The 27,287-nt window shown below is 39.6% G+C and overlaps 1 protein-coding gene across 5 annotated transcripts in view; it reads left to right on the forward strand.

Annotated features, from left to right (window-relative positions):
* The window catches only part of ptpn12 (protein tyrosine phosphatase non-receptor type 12), a 38,993-nt gene extending 12,821 nt beyond the window's left edge, over positions 1–26,172 (forward strand). For 2 of the 5 annotated variants that reach the window (XM_026362954.1, XM_026362955.1), the window contains 17 exons: positions 2,108–2,216; positions 2,667–2,743; positions 2,927–3,022; positions 3,797–3,835; positions 4,964–5,035; positions 5,179–5,238; positions 5,546–5,688; positions 6,805–6,871; positions 6,994–7,071; positions 8,489–8,587; positions 11,433–11,518; positions 16,128–16,317; positions 16,945–17,896; positions 21,226–21,297; positions 22,141–22,194; positions 22,768–22,848; positions 23,186–26,172. In XM_026362954.1, the coding sequence (XP_026218739.1) occupies positions 2,108–2,216; positions 2,667–2,743; positions 2,927–3,022; positions 3,797–3,835; positions 4,964–5,035; positions 5,179–5,238; positions 5,546–5,688; positions 6,805–6,871; positions 6,994–7,071; positions 8,489–8,587; positions 11,433–11,518; positions 16,128–16,317; positions 16,945–17,896; positions 21,226–21,297; positions 22,141–22,194; positions 22,768–22,848; positions 23,186–23,247 (2,337 nt within the window). In that variant the 3' untranslated portion in view covers positions 23,248–26,172. The other 3 variants (XM_026362956.1, XM_026362957.1, XM_026362959.1) reach the window with 3 other exon arrangements.
* The last annotated feature ends 1,115 nt before the right edge of the window (positions 26,173–27,287 follow it).

The following is a 27,287-nucleotide window of genomic DNA, read 5'->3' on the forward strand; positions in this document are numbered from 1 at the left end:
TGTGTGTGTGTGTGTGTGTGTGTGTGTGTGTGTGTGTGTGTGTCTGTCTTCCTGGGCTCTGGCCCAGTACAGAAGCAGACCTCTGTTGGAAATGCAATTCACATGAGGCCAGAGGAGCTCTAATGCTATTACCACACACACAGACACAGATGAATGCACACACAGCTTTGTGGCCGCCCACAGTTTCTGTGTATTACCTCTCTCTCTCTCAAATTCCTTTTTTTTCCTTTTGCTTCATCCTTTGCTCCTTCAGTTTCTGATGTGTGTCGTTTACAAAGATGCTTGATGCAAAATGAAATGGGAAAAACTTATGTCTCTAGGGTGTCTCTTTGCTGCTAGTCTAAACTGTTTATGTGTGTGTCCCTGAGTACAGCAGTCAACTTTCGGTCTAGGAACCTGCTGTATTAAAAAGATAACTTTCAGCAACATAGGAGTTGTCTGTCAATTACAATTTTCTTGAGCTGTTTAGGAATAAGAGTTGATGATTTTAAATTATTTAAACAACAAGGAAAACAAAAAGGGAAGCAGCATGTTAACTGCTTTGGGTTAATACTCCTGTTATTTCTGAAATTAGTTTTAATTTGGCACGTTTTGCGTTTTGGAAGGTCACGTGTTGAATGATCTGTTTTGTAATATAAGAAGGTGGCTGTGTGTACTGTTGTATGTTGCTGCATTGGCACAGAGTGTTTTTATGACAAGAATGAAAAATGAAAGAAAAGTCTGAAGCTTGAGAGACTCGGGAAGTGAGGATGTACACTATAGCGCGTGTCCATGTTACAGTAACATGAGGACAGCCTGCAGTCAGTGCCAGTGAGAAGAGAGAGAGAGATGAGAGGTGGAAACATTTTTCACACAAGACTCCAGCAGCCTGAACGCCCACGCTGACTTTCTCAGAGTCAGAGAGAGAGAGAGAGAGAAAAGGGGGGAGTGAGGGAGGCAGGAAAAAGTGGAGTAATGCCTAATTTCCTCACTGTCTTAGAAAGAGAGAAGAGAGCGATTTAACCAACGGAAAGAATCAGAAAAGGCACTAGAGAGTGTTATCATGTGAGCACTATCAGAGTTGAGCAGCGGGAGGTTTTTATGGTCCACAAGTTTTCGTCCTTTCAACGTTTCCATTAAGTTTCTCTCGGTCAAGTTAGTTTGTGTTTTTGAAAAAGAGTTGCACAAGAAAATTCACGTATTCTTACAAAGTTAAGTTAGTTAGTTAATTTGATTCAGACCCTTAAATCTGAAGAATGAAGCTGGCAGACTTTCAAGTTGCATAAGTTAGACTTAGGTGTTTAAGTAGTATTTCCCTAAAAACTGCTGACATGTCACCACTCCTTCGGCCTTTAGATTAAAACCATTTTCATCAAATAATATGACTTTGAATTAAATTCAATGTTTTTTTTAACATTCACACATTGACAGAAAATCCTGATGACATGTCCATTTGATTATTCTGACAAGAGGTACTAAGATAAAGTTTTTTAAAGTTTTTTTTTTTGCAATGCGATAAAGACTCTTTTGCAAGGTTTAGCACTTGTGTAAAGTTTAAGTGTTTTTGTAAAATCTTGATGAGCAAGTTTGTGTGTCTTTGTCCAGCTTCTAAATAACTTCTATTCTGGGCTAACGCTGAGCTTTGGCCTGCCGTCAGACAGGGGATTTTGTAATTGTTCTCACTAAATGCATATTTTGTTATTAGCCACTATTAGATTTGACCACATTACATGCAAAGCGGAACAGGATATATTATATATACACTGCATACCAATGTGTCTGTGTCTGATAGTGTGAAAGATAAAAAGCCAGATAAGGCAGTTGTTTAATGTCTTTTTTTAGTGCAAACTGTTGTATTACTGCTGCTCTTGGAAACTTTCTGTTAATTCCTAGGTATGATAAAGACAGTGTCTAACTTGTATCACAAGTTGACCTTGTTTTGTTGTCATTTATCTGATATGTATCCTGGAAAGAGATACATCAAGAGATGCATAATGGGGGTGAAACATGTTGCTTTTTCCTCTGCTTGCAGGTTAATTCATATCTAAAAACCATATAGGAAAGTAATAGCCTTATAATTTTCTACTATGTACTAAATATTTTCTTTCTCTTGTTTTGTTTATTCCAGCGGTTACGAAGGTTATCAACCAAATACCGAACAGAGAAGATCTACCCCACCAATGTAGGAGAGAGGGAGGAGAATGTCAAGAAGAACAGATATAAAGATATACTGCCATGTAAGTACTGTGCATGCATTCATACACTCTACAGATATACACTCAGAAATTGTATGTTTCTAGAAATATGTACACACACACACACACACACACAGATATTCGGTATGCTGTAAGAGGTCACGTGATGGTCTCTGTGTCATACACAGGGCTCTCACTGTACTTAATGGCATGAGGGGAAGCTTTCATAACCAAACATCTGTCCTACTTTTTTGTACCTTTATCCTCTTTTTTTCTTCCTCTGTCCCTCTATCTGTTCATTCACTCATTAAATGAATGAGCTGCTGATAAGGCAAATGAAGCATTGGTTCATCTGTGACAGATGTTTCCACCAACACACATTACAGACTGTAAGAATGAGGATATACAGTGGCTGTTTGTCCATTAACCTCTTTACATTCCACTCTGTAAGTTTTACCCTTTGTTTGCTCTCTGTTTTTTTTTCCTCCTCAGTTGATCACAGTAGGGTGAAGCTGACGTTAAAAACAACCAATCAGGACACAGATTACATCAATGCTAACTTCATCAAGGTAAAAAGCATCTTGAAATCAAGTTCCTTTGCTTTGTTGTTTGACATCATGTGGTTTGATTATAGTGTTTCTCATTGTATAAAGTGGTATATGAATCACACTAGCATCCGTTGTGGAGACATATAAAGTATGTTTTCACAAAACATCATGCTTTCTCTCTTCTGCTTTTCACCTCTCCCTCAGGGTATAGGTGGCCTAGAGGCCTATATTGCAACTCAGGGCCCACTGCCAAACACTGTCATCGACTTCTGGAGGATGAACTGGCAGTACAATGTAGCTGTGAGTATGGCTGAAGTGATGACATGCTGAAAAGTAGAAGTGAAGGCTTGATGAAGGAGGAGTGTAAAATGATTATAGCTTACATAATTTAGGAAGCCTCTTCTGCAGTTGTTGTTAGTTAACTTTTGATGACTACTTATCATAATGTTTTGTCATATAAACAATGAAAATGTGGTTGCATTTAAAAATTGTTACGCTTCAAGCTTTCCCATCTAGAATATGGTGCTGACTTTGTGAGATAACCGCTAACATCATTTTCTGTACTTAAGTATCAAGTTGTGCTGCAATGTGAAGTAGTGATTATGAGAAAAAGAGCCGTCTGGATTCTTAGGAATGTTTATATTGTAGCTCTGCACAGTGAGTAATTGCAAAAATGTAAACCTAATAATTAATGTAATTAAAATAAATATGTAATATGGTTGTCAGAAACTAAAAGGCAGATGGGGAGTTTTTATACTTGAACTGAGTCGTGATTGGGTTTGACTAATGCTCTGAAATGCTTTAGAGTGCTGCTGTGATAATTACTCCTGTAGGATCAAAGAGAATGAAGTGAGAGTGAAACGTATGATCAAAAATGATGTAAAGTCTGAAAATCTTTTAGAAATGGAAAAGATAGAGAAGAGTAGTTTGACCAAACTCAACTCTAATTCTGCAAGTGACTCATTTTGATAACTAAACCACTACAGAAGCAGTACATGTTTGCATTTTAAAAAAGTGTGATTTTGCTCAGAGTGTAAATATTGATTAGAACTCTTCCTGTTTGTGTCTCTGCAGGTTATTGTAATGGCTTGTCGAGAGTTTGAGATGGGAAGGGTAAGACAGTGATATTTAAACCTCTTTAAACCCATTTATGAATGTCAGTGTGTGTGCATGCAAGTGTACAAATTGTTCAAATCAGAAGTATTTGGACAGCTTTGACAGTTTCTGTTTTTTGCGCTCTGTCCTTCAGCACTTTCAATTTGCAGTAAAATAATGGATACTACATCAAAGTGCAAGCTTTCATTTAAGTAGGTTTAAGTCAACATGGAGCAAACTCTGAAGAAATTGTCCTTTTCATACGTTTTGCTAACTAAATGCTTCCTGGCTAGATCTGTCACAATTTAATGTCACATCATGCAAACTTCAAATACTGGAAGGCCAAGTGGCTGTTTGTACAAACATACAAAAAGAAACTAGAGTCCTGGAATCCATTCAAAAATGAACCTGTATCAAAATGATAGATGGAAGAAAGTGAGGAGAAAAAAAGGCACAATTTACAATGAAGTGTTAGAGCTCAGGCCTCTATTATTGATAATGGAGCTGGCATTTATTGGCTTAACGGGAACATATAGGAGCAATATGTGTGATTTAGATTAGGCTAAATGCATCAAAACTCATGGGATGACACGTCATCGTTCAGTAGAACAACAATCCTAAACATACAGCCAAAGCAACCAAAACCTTTCCCAGCGAAGATATATACCGTACTTACTGAAATTAAAGTTGACACTTTAATGCACAGAACCTGAAGAATCAAAATGTCTCTTCTCTACTGTATTGTTATGTTCATGTCTGTACATCTGTGTTTTATTATCTTGACCAAAGCTAGGGAATATTTTGGTCATATTTCTGTCTGTTGAAATATCATAAACATTTTTGTCCTTGATCCTGTTGTCGAACACATAAAATAGCATCCTGTATTTACATCCTGTATGTATTTTCTGTTTTAGCTCATAAATCCACTTAGCCAATAATAAAGTGAAACTGGTAGCTGACACATATGCCTCTATACATATATAGTTGCACACATATATAGTATACCTATGCAGTACTATATCTTTTCCTTAAATTGTCTGTTTCACATTGCATTAATTGTTGATTTCAAACCAAAAGTGTGTGTGTGCACAGGAAGCTGTGGTATCTGCCTGGTGTTTAAACTAACTCCTGTTCTTCATTGGTTAGAAAAAGTGTGAGCGGTATTTCCCGCTGCTGGGGGAGGAGCCCATGAGTTTTGGCCCTTTCAGAATCTCTTGTGTAAGTAGACAAATCTCTACTATTACAGCTGTGTGTGTTATGCGTGTTGGGGGTGGGGTGGGGGGGGGTCTGTTTTGAGACTGCATTTCTCACATTTTGTTCTAATGACTGTTTGAGACAAGGATTGTGCTTTTGTTTTCTAGGAATCAGAGCAGACCAGAACAGACTACATTATCAGGACTCTCAGAGTGGAGCATGAAAACGTAGGTTCACTGACTTACTGATCACTTTGTTCGTTATCAGTCCAAGAAAACTGTGTTCTTCAAAAAGCACTGACGATTATCACAGTCACATTGCACGTATTCAGCGACTATTGCTGTTAATGGTAGTATAGTAGTATAATTTCTAATACATCTCACACAATTGCAGCAGATAATGTTGTAGTTTATGAATAAAATCTACTCAAAATAATTCATTTTGTTTAACAACGACACCCTTATGTACACATTCTCATGTACATTTACCAGTGATTCAATTATAAAAAATATTCCCCTGTACGTTTCCCTACAGGAAACTCGGAGGATAACACAGTTCCATTATTTGAACTGGCCGGATCACGACGTCCCGTCATCGTTTGACTCCATACTGGACATGATTGGACTAATGAGAGAATACCAAGAGAATGATGATGTCCCCATATGTGTGCATTGCAGGTAGGTGTATGCATGCTGTACCGATTCACCCATGTTGGAACATACACAAAGCAAGGGTGCCATGTTTTGTGCAGCTTATAAAGCACCTTGAGCAGTATAAAAAAAAATTTGATTTTATTTGAGCAAAATGCAGCACATGCGAAACAATTTTTATTCACATACTGTTTTCTTACTTGTGCTCTCACCATGAATTAAATGATTCATGAGCTTGTCAGGGGCTTTCTGTCAGAAGACAGTAAGAATGTGCAACAGGTGGCCAGCACGGATTTGTGAGTTTTGAACTCGGTTTCAACACAGCAGAAAAAATGTTGCAGCAGTGGCTGAACTGATTGTTCACAAATACAGACCTACTTTTGGCAAAAGCTAGTTTTAGGAATTCAGCCTGATAAATGAGGGTAACATTTTGCATACATACAGCTTGTACCTATGGGACTGTGACTGCAGTATCAGTACAAGTTAAACTTCTGTAGAATGAGAGTTTAAATCTTATTTGTCTGTGTAAATGTGGTGTAACGGTTCATAAATTGAAACCACGACATGAAGTCTTGTTTTCAGGGACAGTGCAGAGTATTATCTGTGTTTTGATAGAGCTCAAATCTGCCGAAAAACCACGTTTCGATCGTCGAGGTCCGAACCAAACCGTGCATTTGGAGACACTGTCAAAGGCTCAAAGAAAATTTCTACCAATAAAGAAATGTTGGTGAAGTAGTTTACCCTGATTTACAAGGTCCTAGGTTTTGTGCGACACACTCCATGTGTGAGTAATCAGCTATAATGAGAAGCCTGAGGGCATTTCCTGGTTCCTCTGTTACACAGCAGGACTCAAAGCTGTGTCTCTGTGTCTGTAAAGATGCTTTGTGTTGGGTTCATGTGTACTGTAACTGTGTGTGCTCGTTACAGTAGCAGAGGGCTCTCTGACAGCATGAGATTTAGTTTTATGATTTTATGTGTCAGACGTGACATCACACAGTTTCAGCTTCTGTGTGGCTACTGTCTCCAGTCTGTCTGGGCGATGTGTTACTTCATATGTACAAGCATGTGATTATGAAAAGTGTGATTTTAGTATGTGAGTATGTGTATATTTGTGTCTTTACAAATGTTCTTCTGTGACTATAGTGCAGGCTGTGGGAGGACGGGTGCTATCTGTGCTATTGACTACACGTGGAACCTCCTCAAAGCCGGAGTAAGCACACATAGTCAGATAGACAAAACAGATACACGTACAAACACACACTTTCAACACTCTCAATGTAATATTACAAGTGAGACGTAACCCTTTTGTTGTTTGGTTTTGTTGTTTAAAAGAAAATTCCAGAAGATTTTAATGTTTTCCGGTTGATCCAAGAAATGAGGACGCAGCGACACTCTGCTGTTCAGACCAAGGTTTGTATTTGTAGTATTTTAATTTCCATGCACACTGACTGGCCTTGTACACTCATACAGCTCTGAAGTCTATTTAGAGTAATATGCAGATGATATAGAAATACTAATTAGTGTTGGCTGCTAAGGTAGATGCTAATTAAATGTTGCTGCAGCCAGATCTTTCATCCGCGTACGCAAAATTTTAGAGATCTGAAGTCAATATTTTGTGGGGCTGTGAAATCATTTCCATAGCTGTCTTTATTTGTGATTTTTTTAAATTAGTTATCTGGGTAAAAGATGTATTAAACCTATAACATACACTCCATGAAAAAACAGTTTTTTTTTTTGGTAAAATGACATTGAAATTTGGTAAACATTTCTGATTTTAAGCTGTGTTGCTGCTCCTTCCATTAGTAAGGTGCATAGTACTGTGCATAGTAATGCTGAACTGTTGCCATGGACGGATTATCAAACGGGTCTGAGAGGTCAAAGGGCCCCTGGGCACAAAGCCTCTGTATCAAGTGACTGTCTTGTCTGATAGTCACAAGACACGGGCATACAGACACGTCTCTATGAACGGAGACGAAAGAAATAAACAAATTAACCACAAAGAGACAAAAGATGATCAAAAATGTACTTAAAATGATCCCAGAGCATCGTGTCTAATTTGTAAATTAGTTCTGGGGGCCCTATATAGAAGAACTGGGGGGCTCTTAACTGGTCTGTTCCCAGGGGCCCGTTTTCTCATAATCTGTCCGTGACTGTGTCAGTTACATCACCATTTAGAGCCTGGATAGGATTGAGAGCATCAGTTGTTTGTGCTCTTGTGACATATGCACATTTTGTCGTTCTCTAAATTAAATGTGTCTTTATCTATGTGCTATTTGTTAAACACCAAGGTGGAAATAATTTTTTTACCCCACATATTCCCACCATGTGTCCTAACTAGGTGACATGGTTATCAATAACTAGCATGCATTTAAAAATGAGACTGTTTCAACCCAACAGAGCTTCACATGTCCTCTGCTGTTTTGCACCTTATTTATTGTGTTTCCTCCCACTCACATATCCTAACATTAAAAAGGGAAAATATTCTACTGCAAGCCAGTAACTGTAATGTAATTTCTGAAAATGTAGTGCAATATACTTGGTGCCTCACTGGGGACTGTAATGAGATTATACCGTCATGTTTCAGTGAAGAGCATTCGATTGTTTTCACGCAGGTTGTATTTCATAACCTTTTAAATGGATGTTTTTTTTTTAGTATAGAGATTGTTTTTGCTTTTGTGTTGATTTGCTGAAGCTCTTTTTTTGTTATTTCTCTCTTCTCCCATCTCCATTGCACCACTTCTCTCACTCTCTTCCTCCTTCATTATGTCTTTAACCTTCTCTCTCTCTCTTTATCGTTGTCTTTGCCCCTTTCTCTGTCTCTCTCTAGGAGCAGTACGAGTTAGTTCACAGAGCGATCGCACAGCTCTTTCACAAACAAGTGCAGCTACTGGAGAGCCCCACCAACACACAGATACATGACGGCATGGTATGACACACACACAAATACATATTGTACATGTAGTCTGGTCTTAAAGAAAGGCAGGATGTCGCTGAGTAACAAACTCAGAGTGGGAAACAAATAACACAACACAAATAATTAGTCACAGGGGAGGGAAAGGTTAGAACGGAGAGAGAAAAGAGAGAAAAAGAAAGACAACTTTACAGTAGAAGAATTGCATAGTTTATGAAAGAGTTCGTTCCTCTACAGGATCATTCCAGAGGACTGCATACAGTCAGTGGAAGTCAATTGACTTCCTGACTGACTGACAAAATTATCAAATTAAGATAATCACTTCCCAGGAGGTCTGAATACTGAAAGCTGCAGTTAGGGATGCTAGTGAGGGAGCAACATTTCAAAGATTTGAGTCGTCTCTCTACAAGAAACTAAAATCATGTGATGTAGGTTTTGGCCTCGCTGTCGTGCGACTTATCACACATAGCTTTTTACTGAATACACGACAAGCTTCTAGAAAATGCAAAACTTCCCTGCTGCTACTGGGAAATGTTGTTAAACTAGTAGCACCACTACTTCCTAACACTGTTATATGAAGATAAATGACAGAAAGCTGGAGGAAGGAGAAACCAGTGAGGCAGTGTGAAAGATTCCTAAGTCCTGTGGACTGAGGACACAGAGACGATGAGAGAGTGCATTGGCAGAAACCCAAAGGTTGACTTCCTGCATAGGAAGCTCTAATGACATCACCCCTTTCCCATAATGCACTTTCAATCTGAGAATAGACACACATCCGTTGGGAAAAGGGAGCCCCTTACAAGACACACATGTTTATATTAGAAAAGACTCACACACATTGCAAACTGTTACCTAGAATCCCAAAATATCTTTCAGCATCTCTAAAACGAGGATAAGCCAGTCCACTGTACTTGTTGTGAAGAGCCGGTCAAAAGGGGGGCATGCAGGGTGAGGACGAGGAAGTGGGAGAAGCCTGATCTGATGAGAGGCTGTAAATGGACGACAAAGTTCATGTTTAAGCCCTCTTTCTCAGAACTGCAGCAGAAACCTGGGCTTTCGTCTGAGGTGACAGGTGTTGGCGTAAAAACTTGCACAGTTGTTATCACCATTCACTGACTGAACAAGCTCTACAACCTGTCAACATCTACAGTCAACAGTCTGCCAGTAAACCAGAATTAAATTGGATCTTCCTGTTGCTCTTCGGCTCTGACTTCAGTGCACACCCACAGCTTACCTGGAAATCAGTGCACGCACCAACAGACGGTCAGACCACCAACAAATATTTTGCAGGACCGCAGAGACTATTGTACTTGGACTACTCCAGTTCAGGTTTATTGCCAATGATTGTAACCTTGTCTTTGTCTTACAAAGTTGTAAGTCCATCAAGCACAGTGCACTCACACACTTGGTTTACACTATCACTATTATCACTGACTCAGTCCATACTCACATTGACTCATGTCCAGTCAGCCATTGTTGGCGACTAAAACACCCACAGAGGTGCACTGAATGGCAGCATGAACAATAAACCTACACATACACACATCCCACACTTGTTTCTCTGCTCATACGCACCCGCCGTTGTTTGAAGGAAGTGTTTTTACCAAATTAATTCTTACAGTACCAAGACAGATGTAAGATGTGACCTGTCTCTAGCTAAATGTGCTCAACCTAGCTCCTCACCAGACTTGTACAGATGCTCAGAGCAGCGGTGGCCTCATTTGCCGCCCTGTCATGATTTTACGTCAGCTGAAGTGGTCCTGCCATCTTCTCATTAACAGAGCAGAGAAAGAGTCAAATTAATGAGTCGCGGGGGAAGAAAGGAAAAGAGGAGGAAGACGAGAGCAGAGAGGAAGAGAGGGAACATGAGTCAGGAGGAGGAGGGCTTGTTTCAGAAACAGTTTTGATCTTTTAGTGAAGCAATTTTGTAGTAACTCTACCTCTGCTCCACAAACAAAGGAGAGAAATGGAGATAGTAGAGAGCAGTCGCAGAAAAAATTCACTTTTTAACATTTCTTCGGCAATTATTTATAATGTAGTAAGTTCGCTTTTGTATACTGCAAAAAAAAAATTAGAAAGTTTAGCAGCAAAACTAGTAATTAATAATGTTCACAGTCATCAAGGTAAATTCCAGCACGATAAGATGGCAAGATTACTTGTCTTTGTGCATAAGTCTCCTTACATGCCGTCACAGAAAGGTTCTTAGCCGTACAGTTCATGGAAAACAACATCACATCATTTGGAATGCTGTCAGACTGAAAATACCAGTATACTCACTGCAGCTCGCATTTTGTGTTCATTCAGCACGTCAGTGCTGGTTGGAGGCTCTGTCTTGGCCAAGTGGGAGCAGACTCAGAAATTCCATAAACCAGAATTTCCTTTAACGATAGAAGTAAAAAAAGAAAATAGTGGTGGAAATACACAGTCAATACATAATAGAAAATATAAAAATAAATGTACCACAGTTATATTCCATTACAAATATAACATCTGTCCTTCAAAATCATACTTACAAAAACATTCTCAGCAAAAGTACTGAGGCATCCATTGGAAACCTGTAGCAGCATTTTAATGTAGCTGGTTGAGGCTTGGCTACTTGCGGCACGTTCAAGTGTTGTTCAATTGTTGTTCAGTTGTTTACATGTTAGGATGTAAAGCAGCAAATGAATTAAGTACTAGTAATTAGTAGCTATAGCTGAGAGATACATGCAATGCAGTGTAGTGTACTTACATTTGTACAACTGGCCAAAACCAGTCTCGTGAGAAATTTTATGTCCTGGTGTAGTAATGCAGCCCTGCTTATTTTTTTTTTCTTTGTATGTTTTTGTTAACTCTTCACTCTCTCTTCACGTCTGCCCAGGATGAAAGCAGTCCAGACAAAGCAAGCCACCACTCAGACGAGGAGAGATGGGACATGCCGCCCCCCAAACCGCCACGTATACGCAGGTATGGCACATGCTGCGGGTGGAACAGACTGTTGTCTTGGAGTTGGCTCACAACTCACCTCTCGCTTGCAAAATGGTTGTAGATGAAAAATAAACTGACCCGCACACATCCTCCACACAGATGAATGGACACACTCACACAGAAGTGAGCAGTAGGTGTGAAGTGGCCCGTCACTGAAGGCAGTGGGTGTTCAAAAAAAATCCTAGCACAATAGTTTGTGTAATGCACCCTATGAAAACATGTTAAACTGACCAAACAGAAGTTTGCTCCCTTACCTACCTTACCTTCATTTTTTAATTTTGCTCTATGTGCCCAGCAGGGGTTCTATTTTCTATCAGCCAGTTCACCTTCAGTCCCCTCTTTTCTTCTTCTGATGATTTATCCACATAAAGCTCAGTGTCTCACTCTTAATGCAGCAAGACACATACTTACTTTTTAAGCAAATATAATTTGAGTCTGTTGCTCAGAGAGTTGTCTTAGTGCTTTTGCTTTAATGTCACAGGGGACATCTTGTTGCCAGGAGACACTGTTTTACTTAATTACCTGTTGCTAGAAGCATTGTCTAAAAATGCCCACTTTGACAACATTGTGTGTTAATGTGTGAATCACTGGCTCTGTGATTATACATTTGATTTAATTTATTTATTTCCATTTTACTTTGATGCCCACTTCTGGCCTGTCCTAGTACCAGAAAAAATCCTTTATAAAGACAGTATGTCTCCTGTAGCAGACTATTAGTGCACTAAAACTATCATGATGTTAGTTTTCTTAATCTGCCTCCACTTCCAGCTGGTTTTATGGGAAAGCACATTTTTCAGAGGTCCTAGTTTTGGGGACGTAGCTGCAAGTGATCTGTTTACTGAGATGTTTCCTTCCCTTTCTAAACATAACAACACACACAACTTTGAGCTTGGATATGCTGCCAGGGTTTTGCTGGAAGTGGGACAGCGTGAGACTGTAAGGAATATGTGGGTTTCTCCCCTGACTTGTCTCAAAATCTCAGCATGTGTCTTTTTTGTTCTGTCTCATCATCTCTCGATTTCCCAAAGAAATGAAGTCAAGGCCTACTTTAAGCCTGGGAGTATTTTGATGATGGTTAGAGCTATTTTTACCAACACAATCCACATTCTGCTGGCCACACTCCCCCTGGGTCACTTCAGTGATGTCAGTGTGAAAAGAGAGGGAGAGAGGTAGAAGGAGCTGCTGCAGGAATTCCAGTGATGCTTGCAATAAGGTTGCAGATACTGAGTCATGGCTTTTACATACATCATACTCACTGCTTCTACTGTTAGGAGTGAGCATCAGACTTCCATACTAAACTGTGTCTGTAGCATCTCAGAAATGGAAAACTGTCGAGTAGCTAAAGGTGGAATTTAATGTTGTGCAGTATTTAGTCTTATGTATTTATCTGTTGATGTAAGTTGTTCTCATTTAACTTTAGGCAGTACTTAATGTAGGCAGGTTTTGTACAGTGGCTTTGTGTCAAGGCAGAAGAGGTATAATGATGCTGAAACCGACACCAAACCTGCAACACTAAGTCTCGATTTACATTAAGAAAGTACCGTTGTGTCTATTTAGGACACATTAATATGAACTGATAGAAATCATAGATGCTAATTTGCTCAATTCATCCAACACTTACTACAAATCTTGAAAATAATTCTACAATGAACCATGTTATTATAGTTTGTTTTTATACAGCTTTTGTTGCAACCTTGCAGTTCATGTGGCCTTAACATTTACAGTCAAATGGATAATGATCTAATTTAGCGGATGGAAATACATAACTGCTAAAGCAGTAGTCTGTGTGGTTTCAGAGTGTAGTTTGCAACTTTTTTAGATGCCTGTGTGACTCTGTCCCAAGCGCAACCTCAAACCAGAAAGCATCTCTCTAATATTTCCCCTATTTTAGTGCATTCCGCTTCTTATGAATATAGCAGGTCTTACAGTGAACCAACGCTCCGATTAAAAATGCAGCATCTTCCCTCTGGACTACATATGTGGAGAGCACAAAGCACTTGTTGAGTGGTGTGTGTGTTTGTGTCAGTGCATTTATTTCTGAGTGTGGGTGGAGTTATTACATAAACCTGAAGTTCTTGTGAAGGTTTGCATCTGTGTGCACACTTGTATGTTTATGTGAGGAGTGTAGGTGGTGGCTTTGGTGTTCATAATAAGGTTTTGTGTGTTCAAGGTTAGTTAAGTGTGTCAGAGGCATGGATGGTTGTAGTGGAAAATATAAATTATAAAACATTTTACAATGATTGAAAATAGTTTTACCTTCAGTTTCATTATTTTTTATACAACATTCATAAAAATGCTTTAACAAATAAAAGCATCTTTTTTATTTTAGTTTAAATCTTGAATAGGGTCTTTGTGAGAGGTCATTTTTCCACGCTTTTGTTAAACCCTCAGGACTGATGAGAATCTTTTCCTGGGGCTTATCTCTTCAGTAATGTTCCTCCAGTTTCCCCAGCGTAACCCTCCTCATTTATTTTTTTGTGACTGCCTTTTTTAAAATTTTGTATTTTTGCTGCTAATAAAACCCATGTACTCATTACAGACTACCTAAACGTAGCACTACACGTCTTCCTTATTTTCCAGCACATCACGCAGGAGTCGAAAATCTGTTTTTTCACCTCAGAAGTAATAAAGCATCTGAAATATTTTTCCAACAGAATTCTTTCCATAGTCTGGAGCCGAGTTGTTTGTTATGTCTAACATGTACTATTCCAGTCATCTTCGGATATTTGTATTTTCACTCCTGTCGCCCATTTCTATCTGGTATAGTGCAGATGGTTTTCTATTCATCACCATTCCTACTTCACCATCAGTTTGAGAGTTAAATGTCAGTATTGTTGGTGAGCTGGTGCACAAATGCGGTAAAATGAAGCGAATGAGCAAACTTTAACACACAAGTGGTGTGTTGAAGTTTGCTCATTTTCTACAGTTATACACAGTGTTTTTGAGTGGGGAGTACTTCACAATATTTACTTTATGTAAACCTTCATAATATTTTAATACATGTGTGCATTTATTCACACACGTTTAAGTGCTGCAGCTGTCTCTCATGAATTTGCTTATATTCCCTTTGATGCTGTGTATTTGTTTTCCTGTGACTTATTAGTGTTTGCTCTAAGAATCATTAAAGTTTCATCTTATCTCATTTGAGAGCGATGCAGGGCCTAAATAATCTCCGTGGCATCTGAATGATTCATATCCCCATGGAAACAATCAGCACCAGTGGGAATCATCTGTGTTATTGTTAAATATATCTTTTGCTTGCTCAGGCAACAAAGACGATTTTAAAGGTGAAATCCTGAAGGACAATTTATGTTTTCATTAAAGGAAACAAGGGAATAATGGTTTTCTTGTTTAAATAGTGTTTAGCTCAGGCTAGAAATTGCCCATAAGTCACATGTGAGAGGTAACTGGAGGTCCTGGTGATTAGAAAACTGTTGCCCAGCGGTCATAACCTCTGAATAAAAGCTATTATTCTACTGTTACTGAATTTTGCACTTAAAACAAACTGCATGTGTGAATCATTGGGAGGTCTTTCATTATTTATATACTTTGTATTTGTCATATTTTATTTAAATCACTGTCAAAAACAAAGAATACAGAATAAACACACTAAGCCCTGTAGAAGAGTTGCAGCCCATGGCAGCTACAATATACTGCAATGCTGAGACTTCAGAAGGAAGCCAGCTCCAGAGTTGCAAAAGGAAATCCCCCATGCTTGTCTCTGTCTGGCATTCTATCTATCTGTCTTTGGTCCACACATGTGTATACACAAATACACACATAGCCTCATGTGCTCTCCGTCCTATGTTAGCTCTTGCTATCAGCCATGTGCTCTTGATTTAGCACACAACCACATCCTTTCACAGGTTTTTTCTGTGTCTACTATATATGTGCATGCTTATGTAAATGTATATTCCGTGGTTCAGTGGTTGACTGCATATAAATGTATATTTAGTCAAGTTTCCATTGTTGTGTGGCGAGGTTTATCACAACCTCAGTATCCTGTATGTAATTCACACACCTACATTGCGTGCATCTTTATGAGTTTGTAAGTAGGTTATAAGAACATTACCAAAATCCACTGTACTGTACATGTGGGAAACTTTTGCTGAACGATGAGTATATCTCCTCCTTTAATTCACAGAATATGGGTGAGAGCTGTCAGTCTGAGGACATCAGTACATCTGAGGACAGTTTCTCAGATCTACTGGTAGCATTTTGCTACATGCTTTAAAATTCTGCCATCTGGTGGTGAAAGATATCAAAGTTTTAATCATTCATGAAAAAAGTTTAATATTTATGTTTCACATTTTTTTTAAATGCAGAAAAAGTTAAACACTAATGTTTAAATGTCTGGAAGATGTATGACCAGTGTGATGAAATAGTTGCCTTTTCATTTTCTAAATGGTCTGAATCAGGACATTTTATAAATTCTGTTTAAGGCACTATCTAACCTATTTCTTTTTTAACTGAACCAAATAGTGTGGCTCCCTCTCTCTCACTGTCTTTGATAGACGAATGCACACGAACACAGACAGCATCATGTGTGTTACTGAGCTCTCTCTCTTTTTTCCCTTTTTCTCTGTAGTTCCCAGGCAGAAGGTGACGTGAAGGAGGAGATTCTTCAGCCCCCAGAGCCTCATCCCGTGCCTCCCATTCTGACCCCATCCCCCCCATCAGCCTTCCCCACGGTCACCAACGTTCGGCAGGACAACGACCGCTACCACCCCAAGCCTCTAATACATGTTCTGGATACTACGCAGCACAGTGTGATGCAGGTGAGCTGGCTGATACAGAAGGTAGAAATACAGTAGAAATATTCACTGTTCCTATGGGTGAATGTTTTATTTTTATTTATTTATTATTGGATGGATGTCTTTAATGCATGTATACACAACATTTGCACATGTAAAATCTGTTGTGTTTCACGTTTGTCCTTGTTCAGACTAACTCAGTATTCATAGAAAAGGTTTACAAATGCAGAAACAAAAAGCAGCTGGTCACTTGTCCTCTGATATGAATCGTACACACACTAATAGGTGATTAGATATGTAGTATTAAAAAGTACCAAATTATGTTGTTTATTCAGAAGAAATTCTGCATCTGCTTTTCCTTTAAAAGACAATATTAGATTATGTTCTTTTTTTTTCTATGCAGTTTTCAGTCGCTTCACTTTCCTACAAGGCTTGAGTTTCACTCCTTTCCAGACACAGTGCATCTGTGTTTCTGTTAAACAGCTATATACATCTGCGTAGTCAAATGTGATGGAACATGAACTTTAATCAGCAAGCTTCTCAGAGCTGGCTTGAGGTCAGCGCGAAACACAAACCGCTTTGGTAGATGTTTGTAGATGATTGTCAAAAGGCCATTATATATTTTATCTCTTCATTTCATTTTCCTTTCAGAATAAAGAAGTGGACCAGCAGCAGAACAAGTCAGAACCCAGTTCAAACAAATCGACGAGTCCCTCAGAGCAGAAGGACCAAGATGTACAAAGTCGAAAACAGCAGACTCAGGTCTCAAATCTGGATCTCAACGACAACTACAACAACAAATTGTCTTCAGCATCAGCAAAATCAGAAATGGGCCAAAGCCAGACTCAGACTCCCTCCTCCCCCCTCTCGCCAGTGGTTGAATGTTCTGGTGCTCCTCGGATTGAAAGGAAGCTCAGCATTGAGATTAAAAAGGTGCCGCTGCAGGAAGGACCTCGTAGCTTTGACACTTCCTCCTCAATGGGACTAGCAGGTGGGCTCGGCAGTGGTTCAGCCAACAGCATGACTATGCTACAAAGAACCCATGCCTTCAAAGCCCGTTCTGGCCAATCCCTGTTAACCTCTAGCTCTTCACTGTCGGAAGACTCGGGCACGGAGGGAGGAGCAGGTGGAGAGAGTCATGCAGACAGAGGTGTCCTACCCAGACCAAACCACCTCCCTGTGAAGAGTGCAGAGAAAGGGGAGGGACAGGGAGGAGAGAAACTAGATGTGAAAGCTGGTCATGCAGCGTGGTCTCACCAATCTAACAGCCCAGAAAAACACTTCCCAAAGACCTCCTCCTCTTCTTCCTCCTCAGACCGCATCGCTCCATCTTCTTCCTCCTCCTCTCACCTCTCCTCCTCCTCTTCCTCCTCCTCTTCCACTCCTGTTAGGACTGCCCTGAGTTTCACCAACCCCCTGCACTCTGATAACTCAGACGGAGAGGGGAATGGAGAGCTGTCTGGAGGAAAGGAGGGTCATCTTACTAATGTATCCACGGCGACTGCCATAGTAACTGCATCCACTCACCATGGAGACCAGCAGCCCGTCAGGAAGGTGTTGCCAATGTCGATCGCAGGGCAGAGTTCTCCGCAATCCTCAGCGAGTATGTCAATCAGCTGCTTTAATTGAATGAGTGATCTAATTCTTTGAACTAACTGCTGTGTTCCTGACAGTATCGGTTACCATAGAAAGTTAACGATAAAGGTAGTCAGATCAGTAGACATCCAGATTCAGTTTTATTAATGAACAACAGCTTGACACTAAGGCTAAATGAATACAGAACTGATCAGAACTAAACACTTAACCTCTGCTAAACTAAGAGTTCAGTTTCATTCATTTCTCAGCGTTCTAGTCAAGTTCTCTGTTAAACACTGGTTAAAGCACAGCTTAAGTCTTAATTATGCACATCCACACACTGTGTGCTCAGGGAAACCACACAGTAGAGTCATCCTCTGGGTCAGTAAGGAGACAGAAGTCTCAGACAGACCACATGATAATGACGAGTTTTATCTGTGAACACATACACTGTGTTACACTGTTCTTACTGCTGGGGAAAGTCAGAGGCAAACATGGAAGAGAAGGAGAAAAAGAGAGAAAGTTTTAGTGAGTCTCACATAAAGCACAACTATGACTAATTGGTTGGTTTGCGAGGAATGCTGCAAATGTTAACAGGCAAACATCTGTCAAAACAGCTCTTCTCTCTGTCTTTCAGCTTGTGTGTGTTTGTCTAAGTGAGTGAATTTGCAAAAGAGTGAAAGAAATTTTGCTTTGTGAATTTTTGTTTTCAGTGTGTAAGCGGAGAATCGTGTGTGCATGTTAGATGGTGAAGGATCAACACTGCATGATACTGATAAATACACATTTGCTGCATTTGTGCACATCGGGTTGAACAGAGCAGTGTCACGCTGTTTGCTGTGTATGCATCATTTTGGCTCCAGGGTCGCGATTGCAAAGATAAGGTTTTGATCTTCTGAGGTGTGGGGGACAGATATTACTATGATTTCAGAATTACAATATTCTGAAATCTGATTCTTGCGTGGGTTGAACTGGATGTCACCCTGAAATGGATTTGATCTTGAATGGGCTCTAAATGGAATAACATAACTGCATGTTGAGATATTTGGAAGACACTATGAGGAGGCATGATGTGAATCAGTTGGCCAGTGCTTGAAAAAAGCCACAGCTTAGTCAATTGAGTCACAGGAAAAAAAAAAAAAAACTTTTTAATGGTCAACAACAGCAGTTAACATGACTTTGTTTCCATCTGAAGCTTAGCTTCTTCTGTGATGCTGGATAAAGCCAATGAAAAACTGCAGTTTTTATATTCTAGAGATCAGTGTTTTTGGGATGGCTCACTTTCCTCGGTAGCCATAGAGAAAGTAGTATCACACATTATTATTATCCTTATCAGTACTGGTTAATTAACCTGTTTCTGTTACAGTAGATAAACAAATATCTGACTTCATACATCATGCTTTCCCCAAGTCATTCCAATATTTAAACCCAGATGTGGAAGTATTTGCCTCATGGTTGGGAAGTGGACTGTTTTTGGTCAGCTTGGCTTTCTGGCACTTTATTTGTTTGGGCTGCAAAAAGTGCTTTGTAATTCTGTATGAAAAGCTAACAGCTGCTGTGATTGGTTGCAAAACTCTAATGACTGCTTTTTGATGAGTTGCATCAAGCAAATTGCTGCTTTGCGGTTGATCAAGAAAAGGCTGGTAGCTGCTTGTTTGGCTGAATTATACTGTGTATTTCATACAGTTTAGTACATTTCATATTTCTTTACAAGTCAGTGAGGAACTAATGAGACAGAGCAATTATAAACAGCAAAATAATGAGAGGCTATTAGATGCAAATTAGGAGGTAACATGTGAAAAGCTATAAAATGTACAACATACAATTTATGAGAGACAGTATTTATAGTTATAAAACATACAATAACAAAAAAAAGGAAACAAAATCAGGTTATCTGTTAACTATACCACTACTACCACTGATTCTGGTGGAAGGTATTGTTGCATTATCATCAGTAGACTACATAAGGAACAGTGGTGTGGTGTTGTCTTTGCTAGCTGTTTCCCTCATAACTTATGGTGACATTAACCTGCTGTAACATCACCTAATGGTTTCCTGAAAATGGTCCACAGCTAGATTAACTAGCGTCTTAACTCCGGCCATCAGTAAGACTAATGTTGAACTAATCAAGGCTGTTTTATGGGCCTGCCCAAGGCAGTCTGAAATCCAGTAGAAAAACACGCAGCTTCAGCTGAGTCATTTACAATGCTTAGACCCTCTTGAGACAGGTAATCACTAATAGTTTTAAAAGAGAGGAGTAGGAAACGTTTCTAGAGGAAGTGTGATGCTCACAGTAGATGATTAGATGCATTTTAGACAATAGGGAGGAATTGAGAGTAAACTTTTAATGGGTTATAAGTTAATTAATTCAGAATATCTCCATAGATATCGCCCTTGGCATTAAAAAACAAATTAAAGGTAGTTTCTATCCAGGATCCAGGAGGAGACAATTACATTTTAATATAATAGTTGGCTATTTCTAATTGCTCAGAGATGTAGTTTCTGGTTTAACAAACCGCTGAGCTGTGGTGGGCCAGTAACAGATCTACTCAGTGTGTACTGAACCATCTGGAACTCCAAACAAGATCATCTTTTGCTCATTACATGTCTCCTTGCATTGCTTCCTTCTTGTAACATGTCGCAGCAGGTGTGTATTACAAAGATAACGACCCATGGGTAATTTTCCAAAGCAACAGAGAGAGGCAATATTGTTCTCAGAGATGGAGACTGTCAAATAATGAAGAAGGGGATTGGATCAGAAGAATATCAGGAAATTTAATCATGCCTGTCTGGAGCTTGTCAGCGATTTTTACTGCAAGTCAGTCTGTTGTTGCAGCAGCTTAACTAGACTGTACATTTTATTTAGCAGCAAAAATCAGACAAAAACATGACATTTACAGGTATCCACATGTCAGAGATTGCCAAAGCATGGATTTATGAATACTTACTATATTAACATATATTCAGAACATTATTAATAAATAAATTTATTTTTGTATGTGTTTTATTATTAACCTCAAACAATAGTAATATTAAATACAAAATAAGTAGGATTTTTTAAAAGTTATGAGTCATGAGAAATAAATTCATTGTAAATAACAGTCAGAGTCAGACAGCCAAATCTCCACCATGATAATCTCCATTGTTTTAAGTCTTTAATAACATTAAAAGCTTATTTTTGTACTGATGTGCTTTTCGGTCACCTTGTGTTCCTCCTACTTTTACAAAATGAATCCAGGAAACACTTGAGCTTCCACTCTTCTTTGTCTCACTGTGATTTTCCTGCCGATCTCTTGTCTTTCTTCTCGGTCAGTACTTAACTGCTCTTCTAATTTGACCTCTGACCTTTTAACCCAGACTGCTGGGACAGCGATGACTCCCCTCCCCCCCTCCCTGAGAGAACCCCTGAGTCCTTCATACTGGCCACAGGTGCGTTTGCATTGGTCAACATTCACAGGTGTCTTTGCCGTGCTGTGGATTCACCATCTGGATACATATCAGGTGTCACTGGTCAGCCCCTGAAAAGGTGGATAAGCTGTGTAAACTGTGGAATTACGGGAGATTTGTTGTGTTTGAAGCCAGTGGTTATCTGATACAGTGAGTAGCCTCTGGTGTGAAACAGGAGGAATTTTCTGCTTTCATTTTAACTGGTACCAGTGTATGAACAAGTACACCGGTACCAGTCTCTCATCCTCACTACACTACGCTACACAGATGAGCACAGGTATCGTGGGTATAAACCCTGTGACCTCTCTTTCATAGGATAGTCCCTTTAATAACTCAACCGCCTTGTTGTTGCGAATGTGTTGTTTTGTATCTGTTTTGCAACACTAGGGGGCAGCATTGGCTATTTCAGACCTGCAGTAGAGACTTAAAGGTGAACATCCTTTTTGGAATAGGGTACTGTCAGTCGTAGCTTATTACTTTTAGAGGGATTTAGAAATTATAGCACAGATGAAAGATCTTAAGGATGGATATAGGAAAGCAGGAAGCGACAGGCTTTGAAATCTCTCACTAGTTTGTGGAAAATTGTTAACTCTAGTTATCAGCTATTGTGAATATCTTGCTCAAATAAACAAAAAGAGTTGAGACCCCATTGATGTCCAGAGCGGAGGTTGTTCTCCGTGTTATGTGGCTGAACGCTTGAGGAACGTTTGAAAGGGAATGCATGACTGTTTCTGTGTGTATCTGTTTGGGCTTAATGCTTGTATGTCTTCTGTCGTCATTTGTTCTTTCATCATTTCATTTACTCTTTCGCTTCCTTTCTGGCAGATCCTTTGGAGGTGAAAACGTCAACCTCAGCTGAATGGAGTGGCTCACACAAAGGTATGAACTCTCACAAGCCGTAGCTGCCTCTTCCTGTTTATTTACGCGTGCGTTGGTGTGTGCAGAGGTGCACATCTGCTTATCATTATTTCTGTATAATGTGTTTGTCCTGTTTGGGCTGCATTCACACAGTAGTTAGTCAGCAGAGCAGAGGAGGAAACAGACCTTCAGTGTTTTACAAATTAGCCTGCACACGTTAAGACTGACAGGATTTGTCAAAAGAGTGATTAATAGTGAGAAAGAACCAGAGCGAAGACGAAAACGGATAAAACATGTCTAGAGAGAGATGAACTGAAAAGTGAATGCGTATAATCCATGCTGAGGATTGTGTGATGATGGTTTCTGCTAATTTACTGCGTCAGTAGTTTTAGTGAGTGTGTGTGTATGTGACCGAGAGAGAATAATCAAAAAGAAATAATTGTTTGGCTTGAATTCTTGATATTTGTTTTACTCTCTATCAAAAATAATAACACGCCTAAAGCTGTTAGACATCACCCTGTGAGCTCGTACACCACTGATATTCCCAAATATTTCCACCCCATTCATTTGTGATGTGTGTTTGTCTGTGTGTAGATGTGTCTGAGTGCGTTAAGACCTCTCCGGCCAACACTGCATCTGCTGCAACCACAGCGACAGACAGCAAAGCAGACTTGGGTGGGTAAGTTTGCTGTCCTATCTCTTCTGGGTGTTTTGTCAGTAAATGTGTCTTTTATTTTTTTGGCATTTGATTTTGAGGTGGCCAGTGGTCATCTCCCTGGAGGAAGTCAAATATAATTTGTACAAGTAATGTTTTTTCTGTGTGCTGACGCTTTGTAGTAATGTCATCACTTTTCTTTTTTTGTTTGGACCATTGCTTTGTGCTGATCGGAAAGCTACCTTTGGGCTACATGTGCAGAAAATATTTGATTCTTTTGCAAAAAATGTTAGCCCAAAACTTTCTGGATGTACTTTACCCAATGCAACTCCAGCTAAGAATTCTCTCTACTAACAGGGTTCGGTAACCGCTGCATTCAGCCCAAAGGCCCTCGACAACCCCCCCTGGAGTGGACATGATGAGATGAGCCATCTGCCCGTCTATCAACCGTGTCCTCCCTTGTCAGGAGATGGACCCTACTGATCTCACCTGGCTGGTCCAAAATCCAACTTGATACATGCCACACAGACAGACAGACAGCACATCACAGCTTGTGAAGACTGACCTACCCCCCCCCCCCTTCCACCCTCCTCTTCGTCGCCCACCACAGTCGTTCCTTCAAAGTGCTACTGTGCAAGAACGCTTCCTGGTCAAGTGGCTTGTCTATTCTAGTACAAAGGCCACGTTTTTCTGTTCAGCTTCCTGATATTAGAGGTTATGACTTCTCTAGACGCTGACCTGGGATCAGTCTTGTTATTTCCTTGTTTAATGGTTAAAGGATAATTCCGTTTTTTTCCCCTGTTTGGGTGAGTAGATAAAGAAATCAGCTTGCTTTTCTTCCTGGTTTGTAGATTAATATTTCAGCATTCATAGGGTAAATGAAGACAAATGTAGGTGTAACACTTACATCTAGAATGAAAAGTGTTCTCCTTAAACTTACAGGAAGAATACCAAATGAGAACCGAATCAGTAACTATCTCTAATCAGAAAAGCTACTGTGGGAAACTGATTCCTGAGGTTTAACTGAACTCCCAGAAGGTGTCTACTTCCTTCTGCTGAACGAACAACAATCTTCAAAGCGAACCTAGATAATCTGTTACCCATGATGCAACCTTTTCTGTTGGGTATGTACAGGTTGCCAGGGTGCTCTCTCTCCTTCTAAATCTCTGTCTCTTTTTCTCTCTCCCTCTTTCTGTGTGCTGGTGCTACACAACGAAGGATCAGCATAGAAATTTAAAGACTAGACCTGACTGTCACCAATTCTAACCTGCCTCCCACCTCCTGCTCTTCCTGTAGGAGTTACTCCCAGCTAACTGCAGTATTGTCAGCTCTAGTTCTTTGCGTTTCTGTGCTGACCTCCCTGTTTACCAGAGGTATAGGCTGACATAGTTTGGTCATTGCAGTTGTCAGTAGCAGCCGTGGGAGCTCCAGAATCCGGCTCAGTGGCTTCTAAATGCTTGTATTTTTGGTGATGTCTTCATCTGCCTTTAAATTAATTAATTTGTGATAAAAGGTTTGATACCAGTCTTTTGTCTGTATGGTAAATACCTGTATGTAGCTGCTCTCAGACTGGTTAGCTCAGCACACAGACTGGAAACAGACATTTTAGATCTCTTCAAAGGCAGCAGTGGATTACACTGTACATCTCAAGTCAAATAATGTCCCCAGAAATTCTATTTTCAGCCACCTTCCAATCACAGTGGAGTTAAATAACATTAACACACATCAGTAATGACCAAACGTGCTGTCAGCTCTATGACTCCGGCTCTCACTGCTGGGACCATGAGCCTGCCTTAGTCTGCCTCTCAGAGAAGACAGCCAATGACAGTCCTCATTAACATTGCTTTTCTTTTCAGTCTGTTCCTCTCTTTGTGTTTTTGGCTACTCCTGCTCTTTACTTGGGACTCATTTTTGGTGTGTTCTTTATTTCTCCTGTAGTTTCTGTTTCTCCTGCTTCTGTCGGTAAGGCCCTCAGATGAACGTTCGAGCAAGTTTGTTTTTTTTAGCCAGTTTACTCACAATAAACCTTACTGTTTTGGATTATGAATGTTACACATCATTTAAAACAACATTAACAGGACTTGACAGTTAGATATTAAACCTCCACACCTCTTATGACTTGTTTGGTTTGTCGTCTGACGGCCAAATCGGACTTACCCTGCTTCTGTATGTGTGAGACGATGATGCATTGTGGCAACAGCAGCTAGGGGCCCAGGACTACTGCTTTCTCCTGATTTGTTTTGTTCACTGCTAACTTCTCCTTGATTAGCTAAGATAACTATACAGTATATGCATTGTTTTATAAAGATAATGAACTGTACACGGCAGTTTAGGTATATAATATTTCATTTTTTGCTATCTCTTAAATATTCTTATTAACAGAAGATGTAAGAAAGTCAGTGCATGATGAAAATGATGATGATGATGATGATGATGATGATGATGATGATTCATGTCCTACCTAATGTTTCCCTTCAACCTGTAAATTATTCTGCTGCCCTTTTATTTTTGCTTCTCGCAAATATTTCAGGGTTTTTATTTTTATGTTTGAATTTAATGCTTAAAACTATTAAATAAAGTTTCTTTTAAATGGTTGGTGGAGAAAAAATATAGACTGCCAGCCACCCCCCTCCCCTTTCACATAGCTACAACAGGCTCTGAATAAGATTGTAATAATAATATTAATGATGATGATGATAATAATAATAATAATGGTCGTTTTTTGTAAATGGTATTTTAAAAGTTATTTTTGTATAAGCAGTTGTTTGTTGCATCACAAATTCACTGCCCCTCACCCAAACCCCACTTTTCATATACTCTCTCCATTTTTATTTCACTTGCCCTCCTGTTTTTTTCTTCCACTTCCACTTCTCCCCCTTTTCAGCTCTTTTAATATTTAAAGCCACGTTTTTTCGTCACGTTTCGAAACGTCTCTTAACTTCTTGATAAGAATTTGTGAAAAAATGGGCCAATAGATATGTTCAAAAGAGGTTTTCCTTTTTAACTCTATTGATCATTTCTCATCTGTTTTGTTTTCCTCAGCCTTCACTTCTTTTTTTTCTAACCCCCCCCCATCATATACATACTACCCTCAATCTCAGAACAGAGCCCACCTGTGCCTTTAAGAGAGAGCCTGCCCTCGCCTTCCCCCCCACCCCTCCATTCATCATTAGTGGCGTGAGTGTGAGCGACGTTATTCGCTGCTGCTTGTTGCTCATCGCCTCCTGTGGGACTCTCATTCACGCCCTGACCCCCTGCTGTCACACACACACACACAAACACACACACACACACAAATGTTTGTATGTTGCAGAAATCAATCAGTAAAAATATTCATTAAGTCATTGTGTGTCTTTTTTTTCCTTTTTGTACATCGTGAGGTAACAAATAGATGTGAGTGTGTGAGTGTGTATTGTCTACATGACAGAATGAACTATCTGTGTCAGTTTGGTGTGTGTGTGTGTGGAGGGGGTCTCACAGCAGGAGATCCTCCCACACCTGGTGAATCTGCTGCAAGGAATGTATGCACACACACACACACACACACACACACACTAATATGACAATTAATTAATCACAGCAGGTGGTATAACCACACATTTGCTTGCTGTCTTATTCAAAACCTTGAGGGTTTCACATTTGTTTTCACGTTACACACAGATAGGCACGCCAGGTGGGCACACATACTGTAATTATTAGCTGGTGATCACATGTAGCCAATGCTTGCGTCTGATTAATTATGCACAGAAGCTCAGTACAATAATTCATGCAGAAGTGATTTCCGTGGGTTTATTTTTGCTTTTAAAACAGTCGTCTTTGACAGTAATGGACAAAAACACATTGAGATACCTTGGAAAATTTACATCTTAATACTGAATGTATAGGATTACTTTAAATCCAAAACTAGGTTTTCCAATTTTCTTTCCACCAAAACTAAAAAAAACTATTTTCTTGACGTGACGTAAAGCTTAATTTGCCTCAATACACTGTTCTCCTTACTTATGCACATTTTCCAACTTGTTCCCTGTATTTTACTTTCACCTAATGATCTATGCAGAGTTCTTTCTCTCAGAATGAATCTACAGTCAGTCCTTCACACTCGGTCTGTGTAGTATAAATTAAGCCAGGTTGCTATCTTAACTGGGTCACCTCAGTTTTCCCATGGAGCAGTTTAACATGTTATGTAACAGCTTTTAAATATAGCGAATCACTGTTCACTGTATGTGCTCAGCAGGCGGCCCTTCCCTCTGAAGAAAATGAAGCTTGAAATATAACAGATATAATCAGATTCATTTGAGATATATAGTGGATGTGTTTGACTGGTACTGCTACTACTACTACTACACACACACAGAATTCTGATTTCCACTTCTGTCCTGCATCGTACAATAATCTCATCACAATGTTTATGGCCAGTTCTTTACAACTTGCCTCGCGCAGCCGATAATCATGTTCAGTA

This window comes from Anabas testudineus, chromosome 23, assembly GCF_900324465.2.
Source record: "Anabas testudineus chromosome 23, fAnaTes1.2, whole genome shotgun sequence".
In the NCBI taxonomy this organism is placed as follows: Eukaryota; Metazoa; Chordata; class Actinopteri; order Anabantiformes; family Anabantidae; genus Anabas; species Anabas testudineus.